General features: G+C 60.0%; 1 protein-coding gene and 1 long non-coding RNA gene across 2 annotated transcripts; one reads left to right on the forward strand and one right to left on the reverse strand.

Annotated features, from left to right (window-relative positions):
- The first annotated feature begins 259 nt into the window (after positions 1–259).
- On the forward strand, positions 260–21,610 carry LOC145721238 (uncharacterized). Its single transcript, XR_014144800.1, has 3 exons — positions 260–377; positions 18,089–20,128; positions 20,219–21,610. It is a non-coding gene; the product is annotated as an uncharacterized LOC145721238 (long non-coding RNA).
- Positions 4,797–25,436, reverse strand: STK40 (serine/threonine kinase 40). The gene is made up of 11 exons (XM_006736540.3): positions 25,296–25,436; positions 23,824–23,943; positions 22,110–22,195; positions 21,605–21,748; positions 19,331–19,558; positions 18,411–18,463; positions 12,678–12,793; positions 9,060–9,204; positions 8,838–8,957; positions 8,318–8,402; positions 4,797–7,100 (listed from the first exon to the last, which is right to left on the reverse strand). The coding sequence occupies exons 1-11, from the start codon at positions 25,297–25,299 to the stop codon at positions 6,882–6,884; spliced, it is 1,320 nt and encodes a 439-aa protein (XP_006736603.1). The 5' UTR covers positions 25,300–25,436; the 3' UTR covers positions 4,797–6,881.
- Between the last annotated feature and the right edge of the window lie 1,652 nt (positions 25,437–27,088).

Raw genomic sequence — 27,088 nt, forward strand, 5'->3', positions numbered from 1 at the left:
GGGAGGTGACACCGCATCCTGCCGTGGGGCGCCTCTCTCCCGGGTGCACGGGAGGGGCGTGGGGGGGCCCGCGGGGGAGCTCCGACGTTACTGTCCGTGCGGTGGGGAGCCCTGAGAGGCTGGGGGGCCGGGGGCGTGGCGTCCTGGTTCCTGACGCACTTTGGAGAGACCCGGGTGGGGACTGGCGGTAGCAGGCGGCGGCGGGGCGGGAGCGGGGGGCGGGGAGGGCCGGGGCCGCGCGGGCCGCGCCCAGGCCTTGGTCCCGGAAGTGCCGCGGAGCAGGTGAGGCGGGGTCAGCGATTCCGGCCTTGCCTGTGGCTGTGAGGGAAGGACGCAGGGCCGCCGCTGGACGCTGGGCCCGAGCCCCTGAGGGAAGCGTATGTGGGGTGCAGGTCTGGGGGGTCGGACTTTCCTTTGAGATGCGCATTAGATACCCCGGGGGAGGTGTCAGGCGGGGGACCCCGGGAGGAGTCTGGGCTGGACATGGGTTTGGGAGTCCTGGACACAGAAGGTGGATGGAACTCCCCGGGAGTGGGTGAGATCGGCCTTGGAGCCGGGAGGGACGAGAAGCCGCTGAAGCCCGAGCTCGGGCTGTGCAACCTTGAGGGGTCTCCTGGGGGAGGAGTCGGGAGATCGTGGGGGAGGAGTCAGAGCCGGGTGGGATGAGGCTGAACGGGAGGCCGGAATCTAACCACAGGCTGTGGTATCAGTGGGTTTCCGTGGGCGCATGGATTCACTGAATGCCTTCCACCCATGCGGCTGCCGTGCTCTGACCCACCTTGGGTCTTGAGGATGTTGTGCCTCGGGCGGTATGGCGCCCACCTGGGCCTTCCTGAGGGGCCACGCGCACGCCTCTGCATTCGTGAGAGCACGCAAGGTTTGGGATCGGTTTGTGTCAAGCTGTTGCCGTGCTATGCGGGCCTCTGGGTATTGCTAACCTGCTGACACAGGTGTCCGTGCCTTGGTGGGTGACGTGTGTGCTGGGAGAGAGTCAGATGTGACTCAGCCCTGCTGAGCAGACTGGGGGGTTGAGATGCTTACTGGTCCCTTCAGAGACAGGGACACACCAGAGTGTTGCCTTCGCCTAGGGGGATGCTAGGCTGGGTGGGAGGAGGAGTAGCCCTGCCCTGGAGGGTTCCAAAGAGGCTGAGGGCTACTCCTGGAGGCCCTGGGGGCTGTGCCTCTGGCCCAGGTGGGCGGGCCCCATGGCCACCAGGCCCTCCTGCCGACCTGCCGATCTGCTTTCCTGCCTGCCTCGCTCTGCCCGCTCTGCCCGCCAGCCAGTCTGTAGGCATTCCCAGCCACCTGCTTTCCGGTCGTGCTGGCTGGGATCTCGGCATACCCATCACTCGCCTGCCTGGCTTGCATCCCATCTCTCCACCTGCTGATTTCCTCCCTGTCTGCCGGCCTGTGACTGACCTGCCCACTGGTTGGCTGCCTCTCTGCTCTCCTGTCGGCTTGTGGGACTAGAGCTTTGTCACCTTGGGAGGCACAGAGAGTGATCCTAAGATGAAACTCAGGAAAGTCAGGTCTAAATTTTTAGTTTTTTATTTTTTAAAAATACTTTTATTTATTTGACAGAGAGAGAGAGCACAAGCAGGGGAAGCAGCAGAGGGAGAGGGAGGAGCAGGCTCCCCGCTGAACAGGGAGCCCGATGCGGGGCTCGATCCCAGGACCCTGGGATCATGACCTGAGCCGAAAGCAGATGCCTAACGACTGAGTCACCCAGGTGCCCCAAGACAGGTCTTTTTTAATGAAAGAAGTTAAGACAGGTCTTGGTGGGAGGTCAGGGGGCTGAGGGACCCAGAGCCTCTGGGAGGGTTGTCAGGGGGGCTGGAATATTCAGGGCCCAATGCAAAACCCAGCTCTGCTCCCTTCCTCAGTGGCCAAGCTGGGGGTCTGTTCCTGACACTGGGGCCTTCCCACCGAGGGGTTCAGGGGCTGGCTAGGTCTTAGATGGAGGGAAGAAGGTGACCCACTCATGGCCTCCTTAGACCTGCCCAGTCCTCTGAATGCCTCTCAGCCCCTGGGACCGCCGCTGGGAAGAGGCCCCAGTGAAATGTGCAGAATGAACCATAAGAGTTGTGGATATTGAGTGCCCTCTTGGCACCTGGTACTTGGTTGGCTAACTGCTATGTGCCCTTCATCTTCAGCTCTCCCAGTCACCCTGTGCGGGTCATAGTGGGACTCCCATCTAACGAGGAGGGAAGTGAGGCTCAGGTGAAGCATGTATGTGTGGTCACATGGCTGTAAGGGCTGGGGCCTGGCTCCCAACCAGTCTTCCACGGGCTGGTTCTAGGTCATGGTTCCCCACCTAGTCAGACCCAAAGCTGCCTCTTCGTGATACTCTGTATTGATCCTTTTATGCTCCTGAAGTGAAATTTGTGGCTAATATACCCACCTCTGCATCTAATTAAAAGTATAAAGAAATAAAAGGTAATGATAGTTGTGACGTGGTCACTCGCTGGGAACGTGACAGCTCTGCAGACTGGCGCTGGGACACTGCGGTCATGACAGGGTCGGAAACGGTGAAGCGCTCTTGGTACAGTTTTGAGCAACACAAGGTACAGATTCCCTCCACTTTGCACAGTAGTTGCATTCCCCGAAGGTTCAGTGTATGTTATGTGTCCACCAGTCCTTTGTGTTTATGTATAAAAGGGAGTTAGATTCTTGGCTCTGGTCATTGTAAACATTTTCACTCATGTTGTGCAGGATGTAGAATCTGCCTTCCTTGTGGGGCTGTCCCTGGCCCCACCCTCTAAATGCCAGCAGCACCCTATAATTCTGAGGCCCCCCCCCTCCTCCCATGGACACACAGAAAAGAGGCCTGCCCTCATGGAGCTCAGCATCTGAGAAGGGAAGGCAGATATAAGCAATAATCGGACATATGATATCATACCAGGCTGTGGGAAGCACAATGAAGAAACATAAAGAGGAAACCTTAAGGGGTTAGAGAAGGCCAGGTGTTCAGGACAGCCTCTCTGAGGTGACATTTTGAGCAGAGGGAAGTCAGGGAGGCAGCCATGCAAATTATCTGGGGAAAGAGCCTTCCAGAAATAATAGCCCAGGCAAAGGCCTTGAGGTGGAAGCCGGCTGGCTCTTTCGGGATCAGCAAGGAGGCCAGTGTGGCTGGCACAGGGACGGAGGCGGGTTGAGGGGCCCACAAGTTAGAGAGGAGGCCAGGTGCAGAGCTGTTTGTGGAGCTTTCCAAGCCACAGACAGACCTCTGGATGTTATCCTGCCTGGGACAGAAGCCATCAGAGGTGCTAAGCTGGAGAGGGACAAAACCGGGCTTGTAAAAATGCTCATTCTGGCTGCCATGTGGCCCCTGGGCGGTTGTAGAGGAAGGGTGGGAGCAGGGAGGCCAGGAAGCAAGAGGGGGCTCAGACAGGGTGGTCGCAGGGGTCAGATTCTGCCTGGCCGGTGACAGGATTAGCAGGGGGTTGGACGTTGGGTGGGAGGGGGTGGGGGGTGGGCAAGAAGTCAAGGCAAGCTTGGCCTGATCAACTCGGCCACTGAGCCTCCATTTCCTCCCTTCCCCACTTCAGAGAGCTGGGCAGCTCCAGTCCTGAGGCCGCTGGGGCCCCGGAGGTGGCTCAAATGGGTGGAAACTTCTCCGTTCCTGTTTGACTTCTCAGGAGCACAGGAGGCTGTTGATCCCACCCCCCCCCCCCCCAACCTTTGTGCTACTTTCCACTTCCGTGGCTTCTGGGGCTCACAATAAAAACCGAAGAGCCATCTGACACGTTGAGGTTGAGAGACCGAGTTCTGGCGTGCGAGCTGCGTGCCCAGCCCGTCCCAGGTGTGGACAGGCGAGTAGGCAAGGCCGGGGCCCTTCCCGCACGCGGCGGTCTTGGGTGTTGGTGGCCGGTAAGGCTGACCCGTGCATGTGGCGTGGAACGGAGGCTGATCGGGTGGGGGGGACGGGAAGGAGGCGGACGTGGGGACGAGACCAGGCGCTGCAGCTGGCAGAGCCGGGGCGCCTCCAGCCGCGCACCCCCGATGGCTCGGATGAAGCGCGCTAAGTGTGTGTAGGCGGGAGTGGCCGGGGAGGTGGTGTGCAGGTCGGGGCGAGGGGCCGGGGCGGCTCTGGAGAACCCGCACAGCCCGCCGTCTGCACACTTGCTGCGAAGGGGCTCCGGGCGTGGGCTCGGCTCCTTCTATGACCTGGGGCCGTGTGTGGGCTCCCACTCCCGTGAGTGGGTCTGTCGGGGCGCCGTGGGGTGCTGGGGGGGCCGACCTACCGTCAGGGGCACACTCCGGTGCTCGAGCCGCAACGTCTAAATTTAGGCAAAGGAAGGAACAAAGAAAGGAAGGAAGGAAGCCCTTTGGCTGCCTATGGAGGGGAGCGATGGGGGAGGCCAGTGCAGGAAAAGGCCTGCCTGGCCCTTCTCACCCCAGCGGCCCTGGATGGGCGTGGGGGCACATGGACAGTCTCTGGCCGGGACCCCCCCCCCCCCGACCCCAGATGGGGGTTTGGCAGGGAGAGAGGATTGATACTGGGCCAGCCGCAGCCGCCCTGGGACGCCTCCTGCCGGCACAGGGCGGGGGCTGAGCTAGCCGAGCAGGGAGGTCCCCCGGGGGCACTCCGGGGCGGGGGTGGGGGTGGTGCACTAATGGGTCAGGAGAATGCGGGGTAGTTCTGTCCCCTCCTCCACCAAGCGGCTGCGGGGCGGGGGGCTGTGCGAGGGGGGCAGAGCCGAGAGCTGCAGGAAGCCTGCCCTGCCTGGCTGGGGCATGAGGGACAGGGACACGGGGAGGACGACAAGAACGGCAGACGTACAGGCCACACGGGCTCCAGGTCAGGAAGTTTTATTGCTGACATGCAGGAAAAGTCCCCATGTAGTACAAAAATATGTCTTTATACAAACTTTTTTGTGACTTTTTCTGTTTCTTTACAACAGGACCTCTCAGTGTGTGACACCCAGGGAGGGCAGGCCCAACCTCCTCTCATTTGCTTTGCCACAAACGTAATCAGACGCAGGGGCCGACCTTGGAGGGCCCAGCCTGTCTGATAAGGCTCTGCAGACCCCCGAGCGTATTGCTTTGAAAAGGAGGAGAAAGCCCCCCTGTGGCAAGCAGGCCCAGAGGGTCTCGACTGAGACCCTCCCGGGAGGACAGTCACAGGGGCTGGGAGCCCTAGGCCAGACTGCATTTCTACTCCCTTGGGAGACTTCTTTTTGAAATAAATATAGAAAAGAGGACATCCCCCGCCCCCGCAGCACAACACCCTGGCTCTCAGCGGCTGGCCGCTGATGGAGGCAGAGCTTGGTGCTCAGGGGGAGTAAGTGCTGGGCTCAGGCGGGCTCCCGCAGACCCACTGAGGCAGAGGCATGAGGCGCCCAAGTGCTGGGATGGGGGCATGGGGAGGAAGGGGCATGGGCGGCCCTGCTACTGCTGGCAAGAGGTGGCCCCATTTTTTCCAGATGGGGAAACTGAGGCACAAGGAGGTTTGGGAACTTGCCCAAGTCACTCACAGTGAGTCAGCTTTTGGGGAGGGGGCAGCTCACACTCTGGGAAACAAGGTCACACAGGCCTCGGTCACCTCCCCACTGGGGAGCAAGAACAGGAAGGGCCTCAAGGCCCAGGGCTGCCTGGAGGGGAACACTCAGCCTTTCCAGGGGGGCCTGGGGGGATAGGCCAGAGGAAGAGTCTTTGCTTGGCACCGGGCAAGGCCAAGTCCAGTGAGGGAGAGTGGGAGGGAAGGGCATTCTGGTGAGAACAGTGTTTCTGGCAAGACGGGCATCCACTTCAAAATCTCGGCTCAAAAAGGGCAGCAGGGCTGTTCTCAAGCCAGGCATACCCCCCCCCCCAGTCCCTACAGCTCTCCCCGCGAGCCCCACAGCCCCGATGAAGGGCCCTGGCCAGGGTCTGCTGGGAGAGACCCCACATCCATTATGAGGCAAGAACGGGAGGGGAGATGCCCCCACCATTCTGTGAACACAGAGGGGTGCGGGGAGCAACAAGAGGGCGTGCGAGCAGGGCCCACCTGTTCACGGTCGGCCCAGCGCTCCCCTCCCCGCCCGCCCACCAGGCACCCCTTTCACATCTGTGTCAACGTCACCTCGGTACCACGGTGCGGGGTGCAGAAAGAAACCAGGGTTAATGCGAGGGTACAGCACCTCAGAGAAGCTACTGAGATGGGAGAAAGAGAACCAAGTCTAGAAAGGCCTCCCCATCACCAGAAACAGGAGGGACTGGTGGGTTGGAGGTGGAGGGGCCGGCAAGAAGGGGCTTCTGAGGCTGGGGGCGAGGAGGGGGCCCATCTGTGGGCGGTGGGCTCCCTGCTGTCCAGCCAGGTCAGTGGGGGTGGGGGCAGGGAGTGGCCACGGGCCGAGCCACCTAGAGATGGGAGAGAAGTTGGTTTCAGTACAAAAATAAATATATTTGAATTCTGCTTACGATGAGGTGAAGTTTTCCAAAGCTTGGACTGAGGGGCCTGGGGTCAGAAGGGGAGGGACAGACACAGCCTGGGACGGGGCCTGGGAGGGCCGTGGGGGGTGGGCGTTCATTTTGGGAGCCAGCAGCGAGCTGCGGGTTCAGCTTATCTGTCTGGGGGGCGGGGGCGCTGCCCTGGGCGGGCGGGCCCCCTCCTCCTCCCTCACTCAGTCCAGAGACAGCATGGTTAAAGAGCCAGAGGTAGATTAAAACGTCATGATTAAAAGCAGATTAGTTATCTAGGCTTCTCAGATTAAAAAACCAAACAATCAAGCGATCATTCCCAAGGTAGCTTTGTGGTACTTCTGCTGACCCCATGTGTGACCTGCGCTGTCCCGGCCCCGTCCCCGTTGTCGCAGCCGGTGGGGGGCGCGGGGGGCTTCGGGCCGCTGGCTGGGGGCTGGGGAGAGGTGGCGGGTGGGGCCGGCACCCGGGCCAGGGGGCTACTTGCGCAGGTAGCGCTGCGCCAGGATGGCCGCGTCCAGGGGGTTCATGGGCTGCGCGTCGTGGCCCAGCCGCCGCACGGGGGGCACGCTGCCGAACTGCCGCTTGGGCGCCCAGCTCCGGGCCTCGTGTACGGAGCTCTTCTCCTCGGCCAGCAGCAGCTGCTGCCGCATGTAGTTCTCGAACTCGTACTGGGAGCACTCCTCTGTCACCTTGGCCTTCGGGCAAAGCCAGAGACAGGCAGAGAGAGAGAGAGGGAGAGAGGGAGGGAGGGAGAGGGGGGGAGAGAGGGAGAGAGGAGGAGAGAGAGGAGGGGAGAGAGGGGGAGAGAGGGGGGTCAGAGAGAAGAGCAGGGAACCAGTGTTAGGTGACCTGGCTCCAGAGGCCGCCCTCCCGGGGGGGCCCACAGGGTGGATCCCCGAAGCCCTCCCGCCAGCCTGGACCTCGCCTGCAGCCTGGCCCAGGGGTCGCTCCAGCTGAAGCCCAGGCCTGGGATCTGAGCGGATCTCCAGCTAACTAACCCACTGACCTTGGGGGAGGTCGCATGACCTTGGAAGCCTTAGCTTCCTGAGCTGTGAAGAGGGGCAGTAATCTCCCCTCAGAGCTGTTCTCGAGAGCCCCGGGGGTCGGGGGGCCAGTGTGCTCAGCACCTGGGTGGGTCTGGTGCAGCCCAGGCAGAGGGCAGCACACTGAAGGGGCAGGTCCCTGTGCTGATCATCACGGGGGACAGCAGGGCTCTGCACTCAGACTTGGGGTCTGAGCTGTGTGACTGGAAAAATCACTGCACCTCTCTGAACCTCAGTTTCCTTTTGTGAACAGAGGAGAATACGGCCACACGGGCCTGTGGTGCGGACGGACAGATGCACTGCGGGTGGCATCTAGGTGAGGGAGGGCCTGCCAGCTCTCTTGTCAAGGGCCAGGAGGCTCTCCCACGTGCCCGGCATTGGCTGTGGCGCTCTGGGGCAGGGGGAGGAGGGGCAGGAGCAGGGAGGGAAGGTCCTCTGGGCATCTGTCCCACGGCTCTGCTGGCCAAGCCCTGCCCTCCAGGGGGCACCCTAAGACCGCCTGGCAGCTGCTGCCGGGCGCCCAGGTCTGCCCCCACGCCAGGCCCAGCACTTTCTCCAGTGCAGGGAGCAGGAAATGAGAGAAAACTGGGCGAAAATGAATCATCTGGAAAAGGAAGAGCAGAGAGGCTGAGAGAGACCCAGTGAGTCAGCGCAGGGCAGAGCCAGGGCTCGGGCAGGAAGAGGAAGCGGAGAGAGGGCCAGGCTGGGCCCCCGCCTCCACTGCCCCACAGCCCTCTTGCAGGCTACGGGGCTGCCAGGAGGCAAGGCAGGCCCCAGGCCACTCAGACCGAGGGCGCCTTGCAGCCTGCCATCCCTGGACTGTGGTCCCTTGGGACTGGGTGACGACTGCTCTGACCTTCCCAACTCACCTCCTGGGAGCTGTCTGCATTGCTCATCTGGTCGTCGATGTCAGGAACCACTTGCAAAGGCCCACTCAGCGATGACAAGGACTGCCTGTGGGGAGGCAGACGAGTCAGGCTGGCTCCCCGGGCCTCGCCAGCCGGAGCCCCACGGCTCTAAGACTCGGCTGGACTCAACAGACCGGGCTGGGTCCCAGCTCAGCCCCCTCTCGACATGAATGACTCTGTCTCCCAAGCCTCAGTTTTCTCATCCGATAATGGGGCACATGTCTACCGCACAGGCTGCGGTGGAAAGTCAGTGAGGTAATTGAGGCCAGTCCTATGGCTGGCATCAACTGGCACGCGGGGGACGCTCGACCCTGAGTTCTGGGGGCACCCTTCCCATCTCACCGTGGGGAAAACCTGGAAAACGGACTCTGTCCGGCAAAGAAACAGGCCCAGCCTCAGGCCACTATCCTGGGTGGGATGGGCAGGGCCTGAGCACGGGCAGACCGCAGACTTCCGCCCAGCCCGGCACCTGCCCACTTACCAGGACGCAATGATGGCACTGAGGGCCTCCAGGACGTCGGCGGCAGCGAGGCGCTGCTGGGGGTCGAGGACCAGCAGCTTCCGGATGAGACACACGGTGTTCTCGGAGACGCGCCCATCCCTGATGCGGCAGAGGGAGAGGGCTCAGGCGGGCCCGGGGCTGCTGGCTCCCTCCAACCCGCCACTCGGTTGTTCCCGCCCCTCCCCAGGGAGTGGGACTCACTCAGGGATGGTGTACTCCGCGGCCTTGATCTTGCGGAAGAGCTCCTGCGGGATGCTGTCGTAGAAGGGGAACTGGCCGTAAAGCATGGTGAAGAGCACCACGCCCAGGGCCCACATGTCGCTCGGCTTGCCCCGGTACGGCCGGCCTGTGGGGCACACAGACACGCGCACGCTCAGCCCAGGCCCGGAGAAGGGCGAGGCCCCGGGCCTCCCTCAGCTTACCAGCCCCGTGCCTGAAATCCTACCACGGGAGCCCCGCACTGCCTCCCAGGATGATGCCCCACCTCGGAGTGACCACCTCGGAGAAGGGACCACACTTGGCCTTGTGCAGGCCACCCACCGGCATACTGGCCCCGCTCTGCCAGACGGCAAGCTCTTGGGGCTGGGCCTGGGCCTGGGTCTACGGCCCCGGCACCCAGCCCAGCAGCTCCCAGAGCAGGCGGCCAGGAGCGTGTGTGTGGAACCAAGAGCTAACCGGCTCTGGGCCGCTCGGCCACCCCTGCCCCAGTCCCTATCCCCTCGCCCCAGAGCGCTTCGCCCTGTCTGCGAGGATCCCCTCCCCTGTTTACTTCCCGTCTCCCCCGCGAGAAGGTAAGTTCTCGGATGCAGGCGCCCTCTGCTTGGCGCTGAGCCCCGGTGCCCAGCAGGACTCCAGTATTTGCTAGAGAAATGAATATCCATTTAAGTGAACTCTGTGCTGTTCCCTTCTCTGCAGAAGGGAGCGAGCATTTAAGCGAGCGCCACACTGTGATGGCATTGGAAGAAATGCTCTCCTCTCCTTCCGTGTCCACCAAACTCCATGAATTATTTTCTCTCCTCTTCCAAAATGAGGCACAGGGATGTCACCCGTCCACCACCACACAGTTGCCTGGAGAAAGCCGGCTCCTCCCGCTCTCAGGGCAAGCCATTATCTACCACCTCCCACCGGCAAGCAGTACAACACCTCAAGCCTGGCAAAGTTCCCCACCCGCCCAGTCCCTGGGACAGCAGACTCAGCAGCAGCCCAGATCCTGGAACGTGACTCAGCCCCCCCTTGGGTGTGGAAGAGATGCCGCCGGGCACCTCAGTGTCCTCTCCTGGGACAACCAGGATCCCTCCTATGGGTCCTGAAGCCGCCTTGGTGGCGACAAATGCCTTTGGGGTAGGAGATACTGGTTCTGGAAGGCTCTCCAGGGCCACTGAAGGTCAAGCAGCTTAACCAGGTGGGTGTGTACTGCACATGTGCAAGGAAGTATCCTTACAGGCCTTGGCCTGTGCCTCCAGAAGGTACCACGGGCGTCCCTGACCTAGGCTATTACTTCATCTGTGAAGTGGGGCCAGGACGCTGACCTCACAGGGCTGCTTGGGGGAGTGAGCTGCTTTTTGCCCTGGCCGGTACAGTAGGCGACTTTGTGGAGATGAGCCTCTGCTAAGCTTTCTCTAAGGCTGTGTCACCCTGGCCCCTTTCCAATCCCCGAGGCCAAAGAGCAGTGTGGATGGCCTTGTGCAGCAGACCCCATGGTCAACCCCATGGTCAGCCCCAGGGCAACCCCGTTCTCCTGGACCGTGCTCTGCCATGTGGGGTCATCCCCAGAGTTCACCGTGCCACGACTCTTAGCTGCTGTGGCTGCAGGCGGTGTGGGCTCCCTCAGCCTGAGCCCCAGGACTTCTGCCCTGGCCTGGATGGGAGCTGAACAGCCCCCTCCAGCAGACAAGCTCCCCCGGGAGCTCTGCCTGGGCAGGTGACCTTGCCCTGAGCTTTGGCTTCCGAGGGGACTGAACTTCAAGCCTTCCTTTCTGTAATGATGATGCCAGCTAATGTTAATTAGCCAGACAGCAGGTTAAAGGCCTTCTTTAATCCCACGGACCTTATGAAGCGGGGGCTATTATCATCCCTGTTTTATAGATGTGAAACTCGAGGCCCAGAGAAGTCAGTAACTTTTCCAAGGTGACAGTTATTGACCAGACTATAACTCTACGCGGACAAGGTCCGGTTTGCCTTTTCACAGCTCTGGGCCCGATGCCTGAGGCTGTGCTTGGAACGCAGAACCAACGAAGTGACAGGCCTCGACTCAGAGCCCGCAAGGCGGGACTTGCAGTCATCATCCTGCTTCAACCTCTTAACCATGTGCGGAGGCAGCAGTGTGTCCGATTTTGACCCAGGAGGGGACTGGGGCTCAGAGAAGGGGGCTGAAGGCCAGAACGAGAGCCGGATCTCGGGTCTCCGGGTCTAGGACTCTCTCTGAAGCAGTGCGTTCCTCTGTTTCGTCCTCTAAGACCCACATGAAGCTGGAAGAGCCAGGGAGAGGCCCCGGGCAGCTGAAGGAAGTGCGTGCGCGGGGAGGCCCCCTGGCCTGGCATGGCGGAGGCGGCCTGACCACAGCCAGCCCTTCCAGCCCCAGCGCGCACAGTCACAGGCCCCAGCTCTTAGGCTGCGCTGAGGGAGGAGCCTGGTGCTTTGAGGAATCTCGTGGAGGGTGTCCAGGCTGGGCTGGTCCCTGGGGAGTTGGGGCGCAGCCCTACCACCTGGCTCCCTCTAGCAGAGGCCACGGTGACTCCAACATGTGGTAATGCTTCGGTGAGTGTGCTGGCCTGGGGATGGTGGCCCCAGAGGCATCCTGGAACCTCCGTGTGGAAAGGATGGGAGCAGACCTGAAGCCCTTGGTTCCCCAAGGAAAGACCCAATTTGGCAAAGGACACAGGGAAAGGAAAGAAAGCATCCCGGGGAACATGGGCTTGGGCAGGAGGCTGCCTGAGGCGTGAGTCTCAGTTCTCAGATTTACTCTTAGCTGTAACAAAGGGACTTGGAGTCTTTACCTCACAGGGCAGCTGTGGGGTCTTAAGCAGGTGATGCAGGTCATGTGCTCAGCACAGTGCCTGGTACTTAGCAATAGGATCAGCGGCTAATTGGTACATAACTGGCTTTTTTGTGTGCTGGCTGTTTCATCCCCACTAGAAAGTCAGCTCAGCGTTCACGGAAGCAGGGAGATCTGTGTGCCTGTTCACTGTTGTATCTGAAGTGTCTAGAACGGGGCCTTCTACAGGCCCTTGGAAAATTTGGGCGGGGGGAGGGAGGGGAGATGGAAGGAAGGAAGGGAGGGAGGCGGGAAGGAAGGAATTAATGAAGGAACAGAACAAAGGGAGAGAGGTCTTGAAGACCTGCTCATGGCTTCCTTTTGCACTTGAAAGGCGGGATGATGTTCTCCAGGGAACTTCCCTCGGGCCTTGCTGGTCTGGCCGCTGCCTACCCCTCTGGCCTGCCTCCCCTTGAACCAGGCCCCCTGCCTGAGCCCCAGCCACAGCTGCTGCCTCCTCCCAGTCACACCCCGAGTCCTTATCTGTCTTTGCAATCACAGCTCAAATGTCACTTCCTCAGGAAAGTCCTTCAAGTGCCCATTGTTCACACTCAGAAATAATCTCAGAGAGTCATTAACCCTGCACCAGAGTGAGGATTACCATCTTCCTCCCCCAGAAGACCCCAGGTTTTGAACACAGTACTGGTCTGGACCACCGCTGAAGCCCCAGCACCTAGCCCAGGCTTCCCCCCTGGACACACACACGCTCTGCTGAAGGTATGAGCCACTGTGGGGCCCGGCGATGTGGAGCCCTTGGGGCCCGCTGTCTGGCTCGCCGCACGTACCGCTGAGCACGTCTGGGCTGATGTAGGCAGGGCTCCCCCTCTGGTCCTTCAGCAGGTCCCCCTCGCTCACGAGATGCTTCCCGAGGCAGAAGTTGGTGATGGTTATCCGATGCGTCCTGGGAGCAGGGGGGCAGAGAATGAACAAACGTCGTGTTGTACCCGCGGGCACCCAGCTGCCCCCCCGCCCGTCTCGCCCAGGGAGCAAAGGACTCACACCCACATCCCTTCCTGCTCCCCGGACCCCCACCGCCTTCCCCGTGGCTGCATGAACAGTGCCATCGCGGCTGCTGAGCTGTCCCCTTGGCACCTGGGATCAGAGGCACTGAGTCACTCTGACCCAGTGAGTGCTGCAGAGGGGCTCCCCGGAACCTGCTGTCCGGGCTGAGCCTCGGGGCCACAGCTTAGCACTCAGAAGGACTTGCGGAGACTTCCCAAAACCACCTCACGGAACATGGACATTTGGAATGACTGGAGCTCTAGTTCGGCTCCCTCATTTACACACAATGAAAAGGAAGGTCAGCAGGGCTCTGGAGTCCACCCATGGGGGCCACTTTTGTCCCCCTGACCGATCCCTTTGGTCTCACCCTGGTCATTGTCAATCAGCATCCCAGACAGTACTAAAAACGAATGCTTACAGAGCACTTAGCAGGTGCAGGCCCTGGCTTGTGGGTCAGATGTGGACTGTCTGCATTCGCCCCTCACAGGTGATGCAGTTTAGGTACAGAAAAACGAAGGGATCTGCTCAGGGTCATGGGGCTAGTGAGCAGGAAACAAGCCTGAGTCTGCTTGACCCCAGAGCCTGCACTCTGGACGGCCACCAGTTGGTACCTACGTGTCCCTGGGCACTGCCCAGCCCCTCAATTTCCCTTCAATTCCATCAAAGCTAACTCAGCCCTTGTCTTGGACTTCAGACTCTCCTTGGACCTAGAAGACCCCAGACTCCCCGGTCTGAGAGTCATGGGCGAGAGCAGCTTAGGGCTCAGATCCTTTTATGAAGCTCACAATGTACACAGAAGGAAGAGGCCCAGGGAGGATGCCTTACTCCACACCTGGGCGGTGGCGGTGGGCAGCCCCTCCAAGAGGCCCCGTCGGGGAGGGCCAGTGAGGAAGGGCACCTCTCCGCCCACACGGGGCAGGGGTCACCTGCCCGACTGTGTGTCACCTGGCTGGGCAGAGAAGCCGGAGGACGGCAGGAAGGGCAGCCCTGTGAGGGGCCTCCGCCGCCTCTCACTGGCCGAGTCTCCAGGGTGAAGAGGGGGTCGGCTCAGAGATACAGGGTGTGTGGGGCTGAGCACGGAATTCCCCAGGAGCTGTGACCAACAGGCTCGGCGAGCCCTTCGGCTATCTCGGGGAATTCTGCTGGCAAAGGGCTTGGTACAAAACAAAGGTTAGTCTGTCCTCTGCATTCCAAATGGAAACCTCGACTCTCACTCTGCACACAGGCCTGCCCTGTCAGATGCCACAGCAATCTGCCTGGCGGTCCCCAGGGCAGCCAGGGCTGGAGAGTGCAGGCAAAGGGTCTGGCGAAGGACACGGTGTCGGGAAGTGGATTGCTCCAGCTCTGGGCTGCCCACGTCACTGCCCTGGATGTGGGACTGTGCATCTGCAAGGCCCCCACAGAGCAGAAGGCCCACGGTCCGTCCCCCCACCTCAGCCAGCTGCCGCAGTGGGCAGTGTATCCTGCAGGGGCTCCCTGAGGCTCGAGACACTGGGAGGGGACCGCTCAGGGCAGGGTCTGGGGGGCTCGGGAGTTGGGATGCCCGGGCCCCAGGCCCAGCTCGGCCGTTCCCTTGGCTGCAGGACCGTGGGTACCTCATTTAATCTCTAATTAAACCTGTTTCCTCATCTGCCAAATGGAGAATATTAGCTGTGTGAGGGCCGTGTGAGGATGTGACAAGACAACCTCCGGGAAGACACAGAGCCGGGGGCCTGGCAACTAGTAACGGACTGCTAACAGCTAGCTCGGATGACCCTCTCCTCCTCAGACGGCGGGCATGGCTGGCTAGTGATGGGACACCCCAGCAAAGAGCCCATCTGAGGCGGCAGGCGAGGGGAGCCACGCTGCGGCCACAGGCCCCGGACCGAGCAGGCCAGCGCGGGCTGGGCCTCCCGCCAGCCAAGCCGCCAGCCTCGCTGCCCTCTGGGCCTGGGCCTGGGCCGGGGGGGCGCAAGGACACCGCGTGTGGCTGCGCGGCGGGGCCGAGCCGGCCCGCGGCGCCGAGGGTCCTGGAGGCTGGCCCACAGGAAACCACACGGTCAGCTCCGAGCCCTCCCGAAGCCTGGCCACGCTCCCCGGCCCTGCCACTACCACCCGAGGCGATGGGTGGCGCCCAGACCCTTGGGAGCCCCGGACCCCCCAGGCTCGTCCTGGCGGCAGGGGGCAAGTGCGGTGGGGGTGAAGGGGGGCAGCTCTGCGTGAGTCACTCTTTAGTTACGGCCCTTTGGGCTACCAGCGTTTTTCTCCTTTTCTAGGAACTTGGTGTGCAACTTGCTTATCCAAAAAGAAAGGAGGAAGGAGAAAGAACCCACAGCAGACCTCATATAACCCCAAAAGGGTATTTCAGGTTTCCACCCTTGCCTTTTCTCCCAGGCAGGGTGAACTCGTCATGGTAGCCGCCTCGCAAACACTTCTCCCTGTTTCCTCCCCTGAGGCCGCTCCGTTCTGTGAGCAACAGAGGAGCCTCCGGCTCAGAGTCAGGGCCCCGGCCTGGCGGGCAGGCGGGAGCTGGAGCTCCTCCAGGTCGGCCTTCGAACTCTGCAGGGGTGCGAGCGAGAAGGCAGGGGTGTGCCTGCAGATGCGCACGGGGCAGGGTGCGGCCCTCGCGCTCGGGCCCCCTGCGCTGCTGCCAGAGCACGAGTCAAGTGAGGGGCGGCCAGGACCCCCGTCTGCCCCAAGACCCCAAAAAGGGCATCATCAGATGAGAGGCAATGCAGCCAAGACACAGGGAGTGAGGGGCGCCTGGGGGGGCTCAGTCAGTTAAGTGTCTGACTCTTGATTTCGGCTCAGGTCATGATCTCAGGGTGGTGAGATCAAGCCTCGTGTTGGGCTCTGCACTAGGCATGGAGCCTGCTTAAGATTCTCTCTCTCAGGGTGCCTGGGTGGCTCAGGCATCAAGCGTCTGCCTTCGGCTCAGGTCGTGATCCCAGGGTCCTGGGATCGAGCCCCGCATCGGGCTCGCTGCTCAGCGGGAAGCCTGCTTCTCCCTCTCCCACTCCCCCGCTTGTGTTCCCTCTCTCGCTATGTCTCTCTCTGTCAAATAAATAAAATCTTTAAAAAAAAAAAATTAAATTAAAAAAAAGACACAGGGAGTGAGACAGGTACTGGTGCTCCTCAACCCGAGGAAAACACCGGGCGCACACGCACACGCACGGAGCTGCACACAGGCGCACACGCGGAGCCGCTACAGCTCCACTGCTGGTACCCGAGAGGAGCCACACTTCCCGACTCTATTCCCGGGAGCGCGGCGGCCTGGGGGTCGGGGGACTTCCGTGGTCGGCGGCGCAGGGGCCCAGTGCGCGCTCCCACAAGCGCCCTCGGGCTGCTCAGTTAGCTCAGTCAGAGCCAGCGCGGGGCTGCAGGGAAGGCCGCAGAGGACGTGGGCTCCGCAGCCAGATGCACTTACGTGGTCAAAAACCACGCCCCCTGTGTGTGAGCAGTGAGCCTGCCGTCCAGAGCAGGATGGTACTGGGCCAACGTCCCACAGAAGGCCGGGGCCGCGGGTCCAAATAAGACGGCGCGCCCTCAGGGCTGGCGGGGTCCGGGTTCTCTAGCACCTGAGCCCCTGGCCCAGGCTCACGGCCGGCCCGCGCCAGCCGCCCAACCCCCAGCAGGCCCCGTCCCCCCGGGAAGCGAGCCGCAGGCCTGCCGGCACGCGGGGCGCTTACGACGGGCCCAGCCCCGTGAGGCGTGAGGCGGTGCCGCGTCCCAGGCCAGTCTCTGCAGGGAGGTTTAATCACCTCCAAGAGGAGGAAACGGAAGCTCCGAGCAGGGCTTGCTAGCACAGCAGCCTCTCAATACGCCGATGAACCCATCAACCAACACGTAATCAAACGAACTCCCGTGGTCTCGAGCGGAATGAAGAGGCAGCGCCGGGCTACGGGCCAGGTCTGACCCCCGAGCTTCCCCAGCTCCCTCACTCGGCCCATCAAGGGTTCCAGCAGCCCCGGAACTTCAGCTTCCTTCTCTCCTCCCTGTGGAGCGTGACAGGGTCAGGTTTTCATGGCCTCACTTTCTCCAGCTGGCAAATCGTTACTCATCCTTCAGGGAACCGACTCAGATGGCCAGAGTCTCTGCCCTCCTCCCCGGGCCCCCAGCCAGTGTTTTCTGGTCGGCGCCCCATCGCACGGTGGCTCTGGGAGATGGTCCATCTGTGGCCCTGGTGCCGGCTGGAGGTGGCAGAAGGGCGGTGACCTCCCCATGGTGTCGGGGGGTCTGGTCCCCAGGGGCCTATCTCCCTGCAGCTTCTCTTGTGCCCACTGTGGCTCTGGCCACTTCACAGGGACAGCGGGCCCCCTCCTGAGTGGGCGGCCACATGAGGGAACAAGTCACCACCACACCGCTTCTGCCGTGAGACCGGTGCCCGCCATCTGCGAGCCCCCAGACCCACTTCAGCACCTGGCAGTGAGGGGGTGGCAAGGGTGAGGGGGTGGCAAGGGGCTGGCTCTCCCCGTGGACAGCAAGGGAGGCAGCGGGCCCTTCCCAGCCCTGCACGTCTACGGCCGTGGTGGTGCCTGCCAGCGGTCCTGGGCCCCTATAAGGCTGGGGCCCCTCCACCTGTGGCCGGGGCCTCGTGTGATCTCCCTCTGCCACTGATGGACCGAGGGGGCTAGGGTGAGCCGCCCAGACCCCCTCTGAGATCGAGGCACTTTCTCCCTGCTGCTGAGAGCGACGGCTTCTGACCATCCATAGCTGCGTCCTTTTCCGGGAAGCCCCCTCAGCCAAAGGAAGCTGCCCTGGCCACAGCTAGCCCGCCCTGCCCTGGGCACAGCCCGCGTTCTGAGGCTGGTCGCAGTGGGTGTCCAGGGCCATGAGCCCCCTTGCCTCAATTTGGGGTATCTGAAGGGCCCCTGGCTCTCGAGTTTTCCAGGCTGAGGCCCGTTGTGACTGTACCACAGCTCTGCTTCTCCCTCCCAATCCCGCCCTTTATCCCGAGAGCACTTCTTAGTAAACCTTCTGCACACACATCTCAGAGTCTGTTTCCTGGGAATCCGACCTATGACGAGAACTCATTTTGCTCACCTGTCATTCCTTCACTCATTTCTCCATTTTTTATAGTCATTTACTGAGCACCCACTAGATACACACAAATGAATGGTCCAAGGAGGATCTCTGGAATCCTTCCCAGAGCTCCCTTTCTGTGGCCTGTGGCCTTTAAGACTCCCCTTCTTCTTTTTCTTTTTTTTTTTTTTAGGCAGGCTCCATGCCCAGCATGGAACCGAATGTGGAGCCTGAACTCACAACCCTGAGATCAAGACCTGAGCCGAGATCAAGAGTTGGACGCTCAACCGACGGAGCCACCCAGGGGCCCCTAAGACTCCCCTCCTTCTAAGCAAGCACCATATTCCCACGTGGCAAAAGGCAGAAGCAGGCATCCCATCCTCCAGTCCCTGGGATTCTCCTGCGGAAGCGGGCTGCTGTGAGTCGGAAACAGGGGGCACTGGAAGGCACTGGGTAGCTGAACCACGTAGCCCATGGCAGCCGCAAGGTCACATCCCGACAGAGGAGGATCTTACCTCTTATTGAGCACCATGTTCCCAAGCTTCAGGTCTCTGTGCACAATGTTTTTCTGGAAAAGCAATAGGCACATGGCTTGGACCATGAAGGACAGAGCCAGGGCTGGGCCCAGCCTGTAAGATGTGGGCTCTTCAGGGGTTTGGGGAGGCAGGAAAAAGTCCCTACGACATGTCTCTTTGGGCTCCTGCCTTGATTTGTCAGCACAGACAGATCAGGACCGTTCTAAGGCCTCATCAGCTATGGGTAGGGATAGGGTAATATGTGAACCCAGGCAGTCTCTGCCCTACTGGGGCGGTTTCCCCAGCTTTCTCCCCTCAGAGCGGCAGCCAACGGGGAAAACCACTCCTCTCTCCGCCTCCAGCAAACACCCCGCCGAGAAAACCACTAGCACCTGCCCGGATCTGCGGTCAGAGGTGAACGCTCACGGTTCTGGTGACCAAGCAGTGCAGGCTCAGCCTGCAGAAGCTGCGTGCCTGGAAGAGACCCAGGCTCTCCTCGCCGCACCTCGGGGGGCCTGACGCCCCAACCCTAGGGAAAGCGGAGAGACAGGCTGTGGCTGCCCGAGGGGCATCCCACCGTCGTCACCTCCGCTGGGAGACTACAGGCTAGCCTCTCGAAGACGGGGAGCCACTCCACTGGGCTCTGCTGGGCGGCCCGGGCAGCGCCTCCCAGGCACTTGGGCTGAGGCCTGCAGCCCTGTGCCTCGCTGGCTACACAGGTCATCTAGCCACTTTCCTTCTGGACGTTCCAGCTGCAGAGCACACCTGCAGACCACCCAGAGCTGCTTCCACGGAGCAGCGGTGAGAAGGGTGGCCTTCTGTGGCAGTGGAGCCTGGAGGCTTCTCGGTCACTGGAAGCCCAGGACGGGCCAGCTAGAGGAGGAGGGATTGGGCGGGGGTGGGGGGGGGCAGGGCCTCACCTGGTGCAGGGCTTCCACCACACGCACCACGTCGTAAAAGATGACCACGGTCTCCCGCTCGCTGAGCCTCTTCTCCTTGATGACGTAGTGCTGCAGGTTGATCAGGTCGGCGGTCTTGTCGCTGAAGTCGTGCGCACAGAGGCAGTCGAGGACAAGGCAGATGCGCTTCTTCATCTTCTTAATCATTCGGCTGGATTCTGTGTCCTCGACAATTTCACAGGTGCGGTCCTGGGAGGCAAGGGGGCGGACCAGGGCTTGGTGTGGGCCCGCAGGTCCAGGGCCGGGGGTCGGGGAGTCTCCTCTGCAGCTGGAGACATACACCAACGCCAAAGCCTGGAACGAGCTGCACATGTGCGGGGGTGGCAGCCTGGACCAGGGGCTGACGTTAAAGCTTCGTGCTCCGATCCCAATGCAAAGGGTTCGGATCAGGGCTGAGCATTTGTAATGCCAAAGGGACCTCTGGGTCCAGGGTACGGGCAGCAGAGCCGGGGCCCTGGGGCATCCCCACTCCGCGGCACTCCCAGAGGTTCCAGCCATGGCCAAGGTCCGAGATAGTAGAAGTGAGGCGTTCTGTGTGTCCAAGACAACTGCTTTCACATGGGAGCCGAACTCCTGGGCAGCCACGGAACAGTGGGTAAGGCAGGGTTCAGGCCCCAGCTCCTGCTCATTCCAGCTGTGGGACGTGGGGCAGTTCACCTCACTTCTCCAAGTCTCCGGTCCCTCATCTGTCAAAGGGAGCCGGCACCCTCCCTCCCAGGTTGTCCAGAGACTACGGGAACCCATGCCAGTGCTCAGGAGGTGGGTCCTGCTACCAGCGCGCGGTGTTAAGTGCTGGGCCCGTTTTCCTTGCGGAAAAGACATTTCTTTTTCTTTCTTTCTTTTTTAAAGTAATCTCTACAAGCAGCGTGGGGCCTGAACTTACAACCCCGAAATCAAGAGCTGCGTGCTCTACCGATGAGCCAGCTTGGGGAGATGCTCAGTGTCAGCCCCAGCAGACCGACGCTTGCCTCCGGGGAACTCCTGGGGACTGAAGAGCCACGTTTCTCCTTCGGAGCGTGACCACACGTCTCATTCTCTCTTCCCCAGACGCCCAGCGGTGTCTGGCACACAGGTGACTCTAGAAATGCTTCTAATCACCCAGCTTCTATTATCCAAGAGGATACAAAGCAGGGCCAAGCTCTGGCAGCTGTCAGAGATGAAGCACTGAAGACTCATGATTACCCTCGGTTTGGTTTCATGTGGAAGGGAAATGCTGATTTTCAGAGTTGTTTCTAATCACATATCTAAGAATAAAGACCTTGGTGGGGTGTGCGGGGGGTGGGGGGGCATCTTCCCTTTATCTAGCCCAAGAACTCAAGCTGACAAGGAAGTAACGCGATGAGCATGTGCAGGGACCGCTCAGGCTGCACACACGCCCGCTCACCTTCCCGACCACCTCGTGGGGCAGGTGTCCATCACTACCTCCATTTTACAGATGAGGAACCTGAAGTGTAGGGACGGGAAGTGACTTGCCCGAGGTCACACAACCTGACTCCAGGGCCGCCGGCTCCCAAACCTCTGTGGCTCCCTGCCCCCACACTGCCTCTCAAGTGCCGGGTCCATCGGGCAAGAGTGGCCCTGGCCAGCTTGTCTAGCCGAGGGCCCTGCAGAAGCTCTGCTGGGGGCCTGAGCAGGAGGCCTCCTGAGCGTCCTGAACCAGGCCTTCCTCATTTCTGGAGACACAATTTCGGTTTGGCCCCGAGGAGGGCTCTTTTCAGGGTACAAGTTACTCATTAGTACATTCCCTAAGAGACCTGGAACCCCCGAGGATACTTGCTCAACTAACTGGGATGCCTGGGCAGGCAAAAGGACTGTCAGTACTAACACCAACTGTGGGATCCACAGGTGGCCCACAACGCTCATCCCTCCTCGTTGCCCCCCTTCCACCCTGGCCTGGCCCATCCTGACACGACACAACAGGAAAGAGCCCAGGCGTCTTTAAATGACTTCATGCTTTCCTCCCTTCTCGGAAGAGCGGCTCTCCAAAGAAAGGGGCGCTCCCGCTGGGCAGCGAGCCTCACTGCAGGGGGGCTGCAGCAGCTGGTGTGGCCAGAGCCTGACCGCCAGCCCAGCCCCCCCAGGAAGTCCTGGCGCACCCAGCATGCAGGGCTCCCAGGCAGTCGCGTGGGCGAGCTGCTCCAAGTACGGCTGTGGCCCCAGCAGGGGCCAGCCCCAGGAGCCAGCCAGGGGTAGGGGGTTGGGGGGGGGGGACAGGCAGCCCCCTCTGCCACTCACCTGGAAGAGCCCATGGTGGTGAACCACGCCGTCCTGCGTGTGGAGGAGGGAGAGCAGAGAGTACTCGGTGTGTAACAGCATCTTGCCTTGCCTCTCCTCTTGGCTTTCTATTCCTTGGTCCCCCCTCTCCTCAAGGGTAAGGATCTTTAGGAAGGCACACACACAAAAAGACCAAAAACCCAAAAAAGAAACCTTACTTTACAAAGCAGAATGACGCGAGCAGGAAGAGCACGGGGCTCGCGGTCGGGCCCGCAACACCTGCACGCACACTCCCACAGGCACGTGTGACGTTCGAGGTTTTTCTTAACGTGACGGCAGTGTGATTCCTGCTCTGAGCGCAGGCCTGTTCAGAGCGAGGCTGCGTGAGCCCGGCTGCCTCCCGGGAAGAAACGGTGCTAGTCTTGTTCGCAGGTGGTGTGGGTGTGAAGGTGGCGAGGAGGGGAGAGCAGGCTGGCCGGCCAGCCCCTGGGGCCCGAGCCAACCCCGCCCTGGGCGCCTCACTCACCTTCAGCTGATAGAAGTCATCGGTGCCGTCTTTCCTCGCCAAACACTGCACAATGCTTGGCACCGGGGAATTGCCCAGACGGGGACCTACGGCACACAGAGCCCCGGGCTTACTTTTCCGAGCCCCGCTCTCGTGGCACCACGTGGTCTTCCCACAGTTCACAGCCACGGAGTGACCTCCCCCCCAAGTCTTCTGGTGGAGGGTTCTCAGTCTCCCCTCCAACAATGGAGAAGCATGTGCGCACGCGCCTGAGGTACACCTGGCTTTTACAGGCCCGGCTTGCAAAGGGAGGGGTTTTCAACAGTGGGGGTGTCATGGAACCTCCGAGGAGCGAGTGGTAAAAGCAGAGATCCCAGCGGCAACCTGGAGCCTCTGAATCAGCACCTCCGGGCTGAGGAACTATAGCTTTGGGAGCCCCCCCGGTCGTCTGAGGTGGCCGCCTGGACCCCGTCGGAGCCCAGGTTTGGGAAACTTCTGTACTCCCGGAGGTGGACACTGCTCGCTGTCCCTTGCCGGCATCCCGCCTGAGCGTTCAGAGCGGAAGTCACACAAGGTCACAGCGTCACTGCCCTCAACACAGTCGAAACTTTTTTGGCTTCTGAGGCCTTGTGTGGTTTGGTTCCTGCCCACCTCACTGATTATGATCCCCCACCCCCTCGCCAATATTCCAGCTACACTGGGCTCTTAAGTACTAACTTGTTTAGCCCTTTCCTGCCTCTGGGCCTTTGCATTTGCTGTTTCTTCCATCTGGAATGCTCTCCCCCTGCGTTTCACATGGCTGGATCCTTCTCCTCCTTGGGAGTCAGCCCAAATATCACTTCCTCATGTGGAACCTTCCTTGTACACACTCCCTGTAACCCGTCCCACCCTCACATCGTCTTGTTTACTTCCTTCAAGGCACTTACCGCCCTGCTGATGATCTTGTGCGTTGTTTACTCTGTTTCTTTTTCCAACTAGAATGTTAAGCTCTGTGAGGGCCGGAACTTGTCTGTCCCGTTCACTGCTGCGCCCCTAGCACACAGCCCAGGCCTGGCAAACGGTAGGCGCCGGGAACTATCTGCCCAACGGCTGGGGCTGGAGCTGTCCCTGTGCCCAGAAGTCCGAGACGCCGCCCCAAAGCAAAACTCATAACCAGTCTCCGGTGTCCTCAGAGCCCACTTCACCCCTGCAACCCTGAGCACAGCAACCCCGATTTGTTGGGTCTCCAACGTCACGCAGAAAGGCCCTGCTGCTCTTCTGGGCCACCGGGCACACCTAATTCCGCAGGGCTTCTGTGCCAATTTTACAAGAAATCTGGAGGGCTATACCAGATGCCCTGTGGAATGAATTGTGCCCTCCAAGAATGGTCAAAGAAATGCCTTGGATGATGGGCCTTGGGTTCTGATGCAGCTTGTGTGCGCCTGTGTGTGCCATGGGCTGGGGGGCAAATGGGGTGCTCTGGGGGAAGAGACAGTCTAGCTCTCAGCTGGAGCTGATCGAAGGCTGGCGAGGCTACAACAAAAATGACAACTCGGGTACAGCGTGACCTGTGACCTAAGGCTCTGGATCTTCCACTGGCACAAAGGGGCTGTACTTAGAGCCCCGAGGCTGGGGCCCCCGCACGGTGCACTGTGGTGGGTGTGGCACTCCGCCCTGCACGGCTGCCCATCGGACTGCGCCTGCGCCCGCACCCCTGCCCCCCGCAGCCCAGCCCACCCGGCGGGCAGAGGCTTACCCAGGATGAATGGTCCAGCTCTCTTTGCATTATTTCCAGAAATGCCACCTCCTAGAGCCTTCGCCCTGGATGACGTTTCCCCAGCTCCTCTGTCCGATGCTCTCCGCTTCATTCTCAGCTCTAGACAAGACAGAGAAGAGCCCTTCTCACTGAGCAAGTCAGCGAGTTTCCTCACGCGAACGGAGCCTGCAAGTCTCTGACTTGGGGATGCGTCACACAGCTGCTGCCGCCACCTCCTCCCCCTCCCGGAGGAGCATCGAAGGTTCCCAGTGACAAAGAGCCACAGCTCCTTTCCTTGGCATTAATCAGGGGCTCACGGGGGATGTCCTTCCAGGCCACCCACGCTGGCTATGGAGGGGGCAGCCAGCCCGTCTCAAAGGTGCCAGTCAAATGCAGAGAGGATGGCACTGGCTTTGTGCAGATGCAAACTGGGGTCCCCAAGAGACCACCCCAGAGACAGAGAGGGGAGATGGCCTGGAAGCGACTGTTCCCAAAGTGAGGCCTTTCCCCCAAACACCTGCAGCCGAGTGGCCTGAGGTACTGAATCCTGGGTCCCCCTGCACCCCCACTGATCTGATCTCTGGGGCACGGTGGGGAGGGCGGCTGGGGGCCTCCCAGGCCCACCAACTGTGAGGATGGCTGCCCAGGGGATCTCCTCTCTCAAACTCCCGACTCTTAGGTCCTCTCTTATGGAAGAACACCCAGAGTTATCAATGGGGGGGGATCTACTTTCTCTTCTCTTTGTCCTATTTTCAATTTTTTCTTTAATTACTTTTACGAAAAGCATATACTGTGCATTTAAGGGCCAGTGAAAGGGCCCTGATGGAGGTCACTGAGCGCCTGGCTCCACCTGGAAATCCCTGCCTCCTCTAGGGTTAAGATGAAAGATGGACACAGGTGCCAGATTCTAGAACATAACCTCTGGATGTGGATTAAATAAGACAAGAGAGTGGCTCCTTTTGGCTGCTTACAGTTAACAGCTCGGGGAGGCAGTGTCCTGGACATGGGGCAAGGAGGGAGGGCAGAGGGCCACAGGGATGCCCAGGGAAGGCCGGCTGCCCGGCCCTGTGGAGGGGCCCTTGGCCCTCAGGTAGCTCAGGGAAAACTTCCCTGTGGAGGTGATACTGGAATGGGCCGGGTAAGGGGCAAGGTCATGACAGGCAGAGGGACCCAAGTGAGCAAACCCACACGGGTAAGAAATGGCACAGAAGCAACAAGCTCCAAGGAGTTTGTGTTGCTGGAGCGTACAGCATGAAGCAAGGGGTGGCGAGAGGCGACCCAGAGGGAGGGACAAGGGCCAGATCTGGGGGACCTGATGGCCAAGTTAGTAGTGCAGGCTTTATCCTTCCATGAAAGGCTTGGGGACACTGAACCCTAAACTTCCATAATTTTTTTCTTCATACAGAAGTAATTAGCGTTCCCTGCAGAAACATTAGAAAATACAGATATGCAAAAATAAGAACACAAGGTACCCATAATCTCAGCATCCAGATGTAGTCACTGTTAACATTCGAGCAGACTTTCCTGTATGCTCACGTGAGCACGCTTCTAGTTTTCATTATTACCAACATTTGGACCACACTGTGGTACCATTTTGTAAGCTTCCTTTTCTCCCACCTAAAATACATGATGAGGGTAAATTTTATGGTAGGTGAAATATATCTCAGGAAAGCTGTAAAAAAAAAAATCATTAACATCCCTACATGACAGTATCCTGTAGCGTCACTTGAAATATCTATACAGTCTCCCTGGTAAGAATAAGGGCGCCTGGGGTGGCTCAGTTGGTTAAGTGTCTGCCTTTGGCTCAGGTCATGATCCCAGGGTCCTGGGAGCCTGCTTCTCCCTGCTTGCCCCTTCCCCTGCTTGTGCTTGAGTGCTCACACACTCTCTCTCTCACTGACAAATAAATAAAATCTTAAAAAAAAAAAAGTTTAAATGTTTACGTAGTTAAATAGTTCTCTTTTCCTTTAGTTTGTTTGGCTGTTATTCCTGGAAGGCTGCCCCTTTCTACTCTGAGACAGGTGCATATTCACTAGTTAGCTTAAGTCTTCATATGCTGCCTTTTTGGCCCTTATTTCAGACCCCAGGAGACTGACTCCAGCAGTGAAATGGAAAGCAGGAGAGACAGCCTGGCACACCTCTAGTCCAATCTACCAGGCTTGCCTCCCATCAAGCCCCAATTTGTTTTCAGAGCTGTGCCACTGAGGAGCAGACCCATGATTTCATTCTGAGAGTAACTAGGACCACATAACTCAGTAGGCCGTGACAGTCCCCAGATGGAGCAGAAGCTAGTCAGGCTCGGCCATGACTTCTGCCAAAGAGGCTTATGGTAGAAACAGATTCTAAGTCATCCATACAAAAGCACGGAAGAATGAAACTGCTTCTAGAAAAATCTTAAAAAGCTGGGCAGTAATGTGTCCGCAACAGTGTTCCTGCTCTTTGCCTGGCTAACTTCTCTGCATCCCTCTCAATTTAAATATCACCTCCTCAGAAAAGCCTTCCCTGCTATCTCCCCCACCACTGGGTCCCAGTTACTCTATCGTGGAATTTCTATTCATAGCACTTTCCATATGTTGTGATTATGTATTTGTGTGTTTGTATGCTTAATGTCTTTCCCCACCACTAAAAATTCCACAAGGAAAAAAAAAATACGTGTGTGTGTGTGCGTATGAAACCACTGCACCCCCAGCTCCTGGCCCACGCCTTCCCTCCAGCGGGAGATGGCTCTCCCTGGGTCAGCAGACCTGTGTGGGAGCTGCCCCTGCCCTGGGAGCTAAGCTGGTTTCACATCCCTTCTGGCCTCTTTGCTGTCCTCCCTGTAGCACTAAGCCCCCCTGTCTTCCTGGTTCCCTGGAGAGCACCACGGAGGCTCCATCGTATCTGTGTAGACGCCGCCCGGACGCCTCCGCACAGGCATGGTCTAGACGACAGTTTGTGGGGAGCAGCTGCGGCACAGACAATGAGTGGGCTCAGCCTGACCCCACCCGCCCCACTCAGGATTCAGCGCAAGCGAATGGCTTGGGAACTGCTCCAAGATGTAGGCTGACAGAAGGATGGGAGCAGACGGGCCGGGAGAGGGAAAAGATGCCGGCAGGGGAAGTGGGAGCAAGGCTGTTTCCCTTCCTGAACATCCACTGCTGCCACCCAGGGCCGGGGGAGCAAAGGAAGCAGCGTGACAGGCAGACCCGGAAAATGTGGAAGCTGCCTCAGGCTCGCTAGAGGGGTGAGCAAAGACAAACCTCCTAGGACAGACCCTCCCGTCCTC

This window comes from Leptonychotes weddellii, chromosome 4 (genome assembly GCF_054177405.1).
Source record: "Leptonychotes weddellii isolate Sample4059 chromosome 4, ASM5417740v2, whole genome shotgun sequence".
Lineage (NCBI taxonomy): Eukaryota > Metazoa > Chordata > Mammalia > Carnivora > Phocidae > Leptonychotes > Leptonychotes weddellii.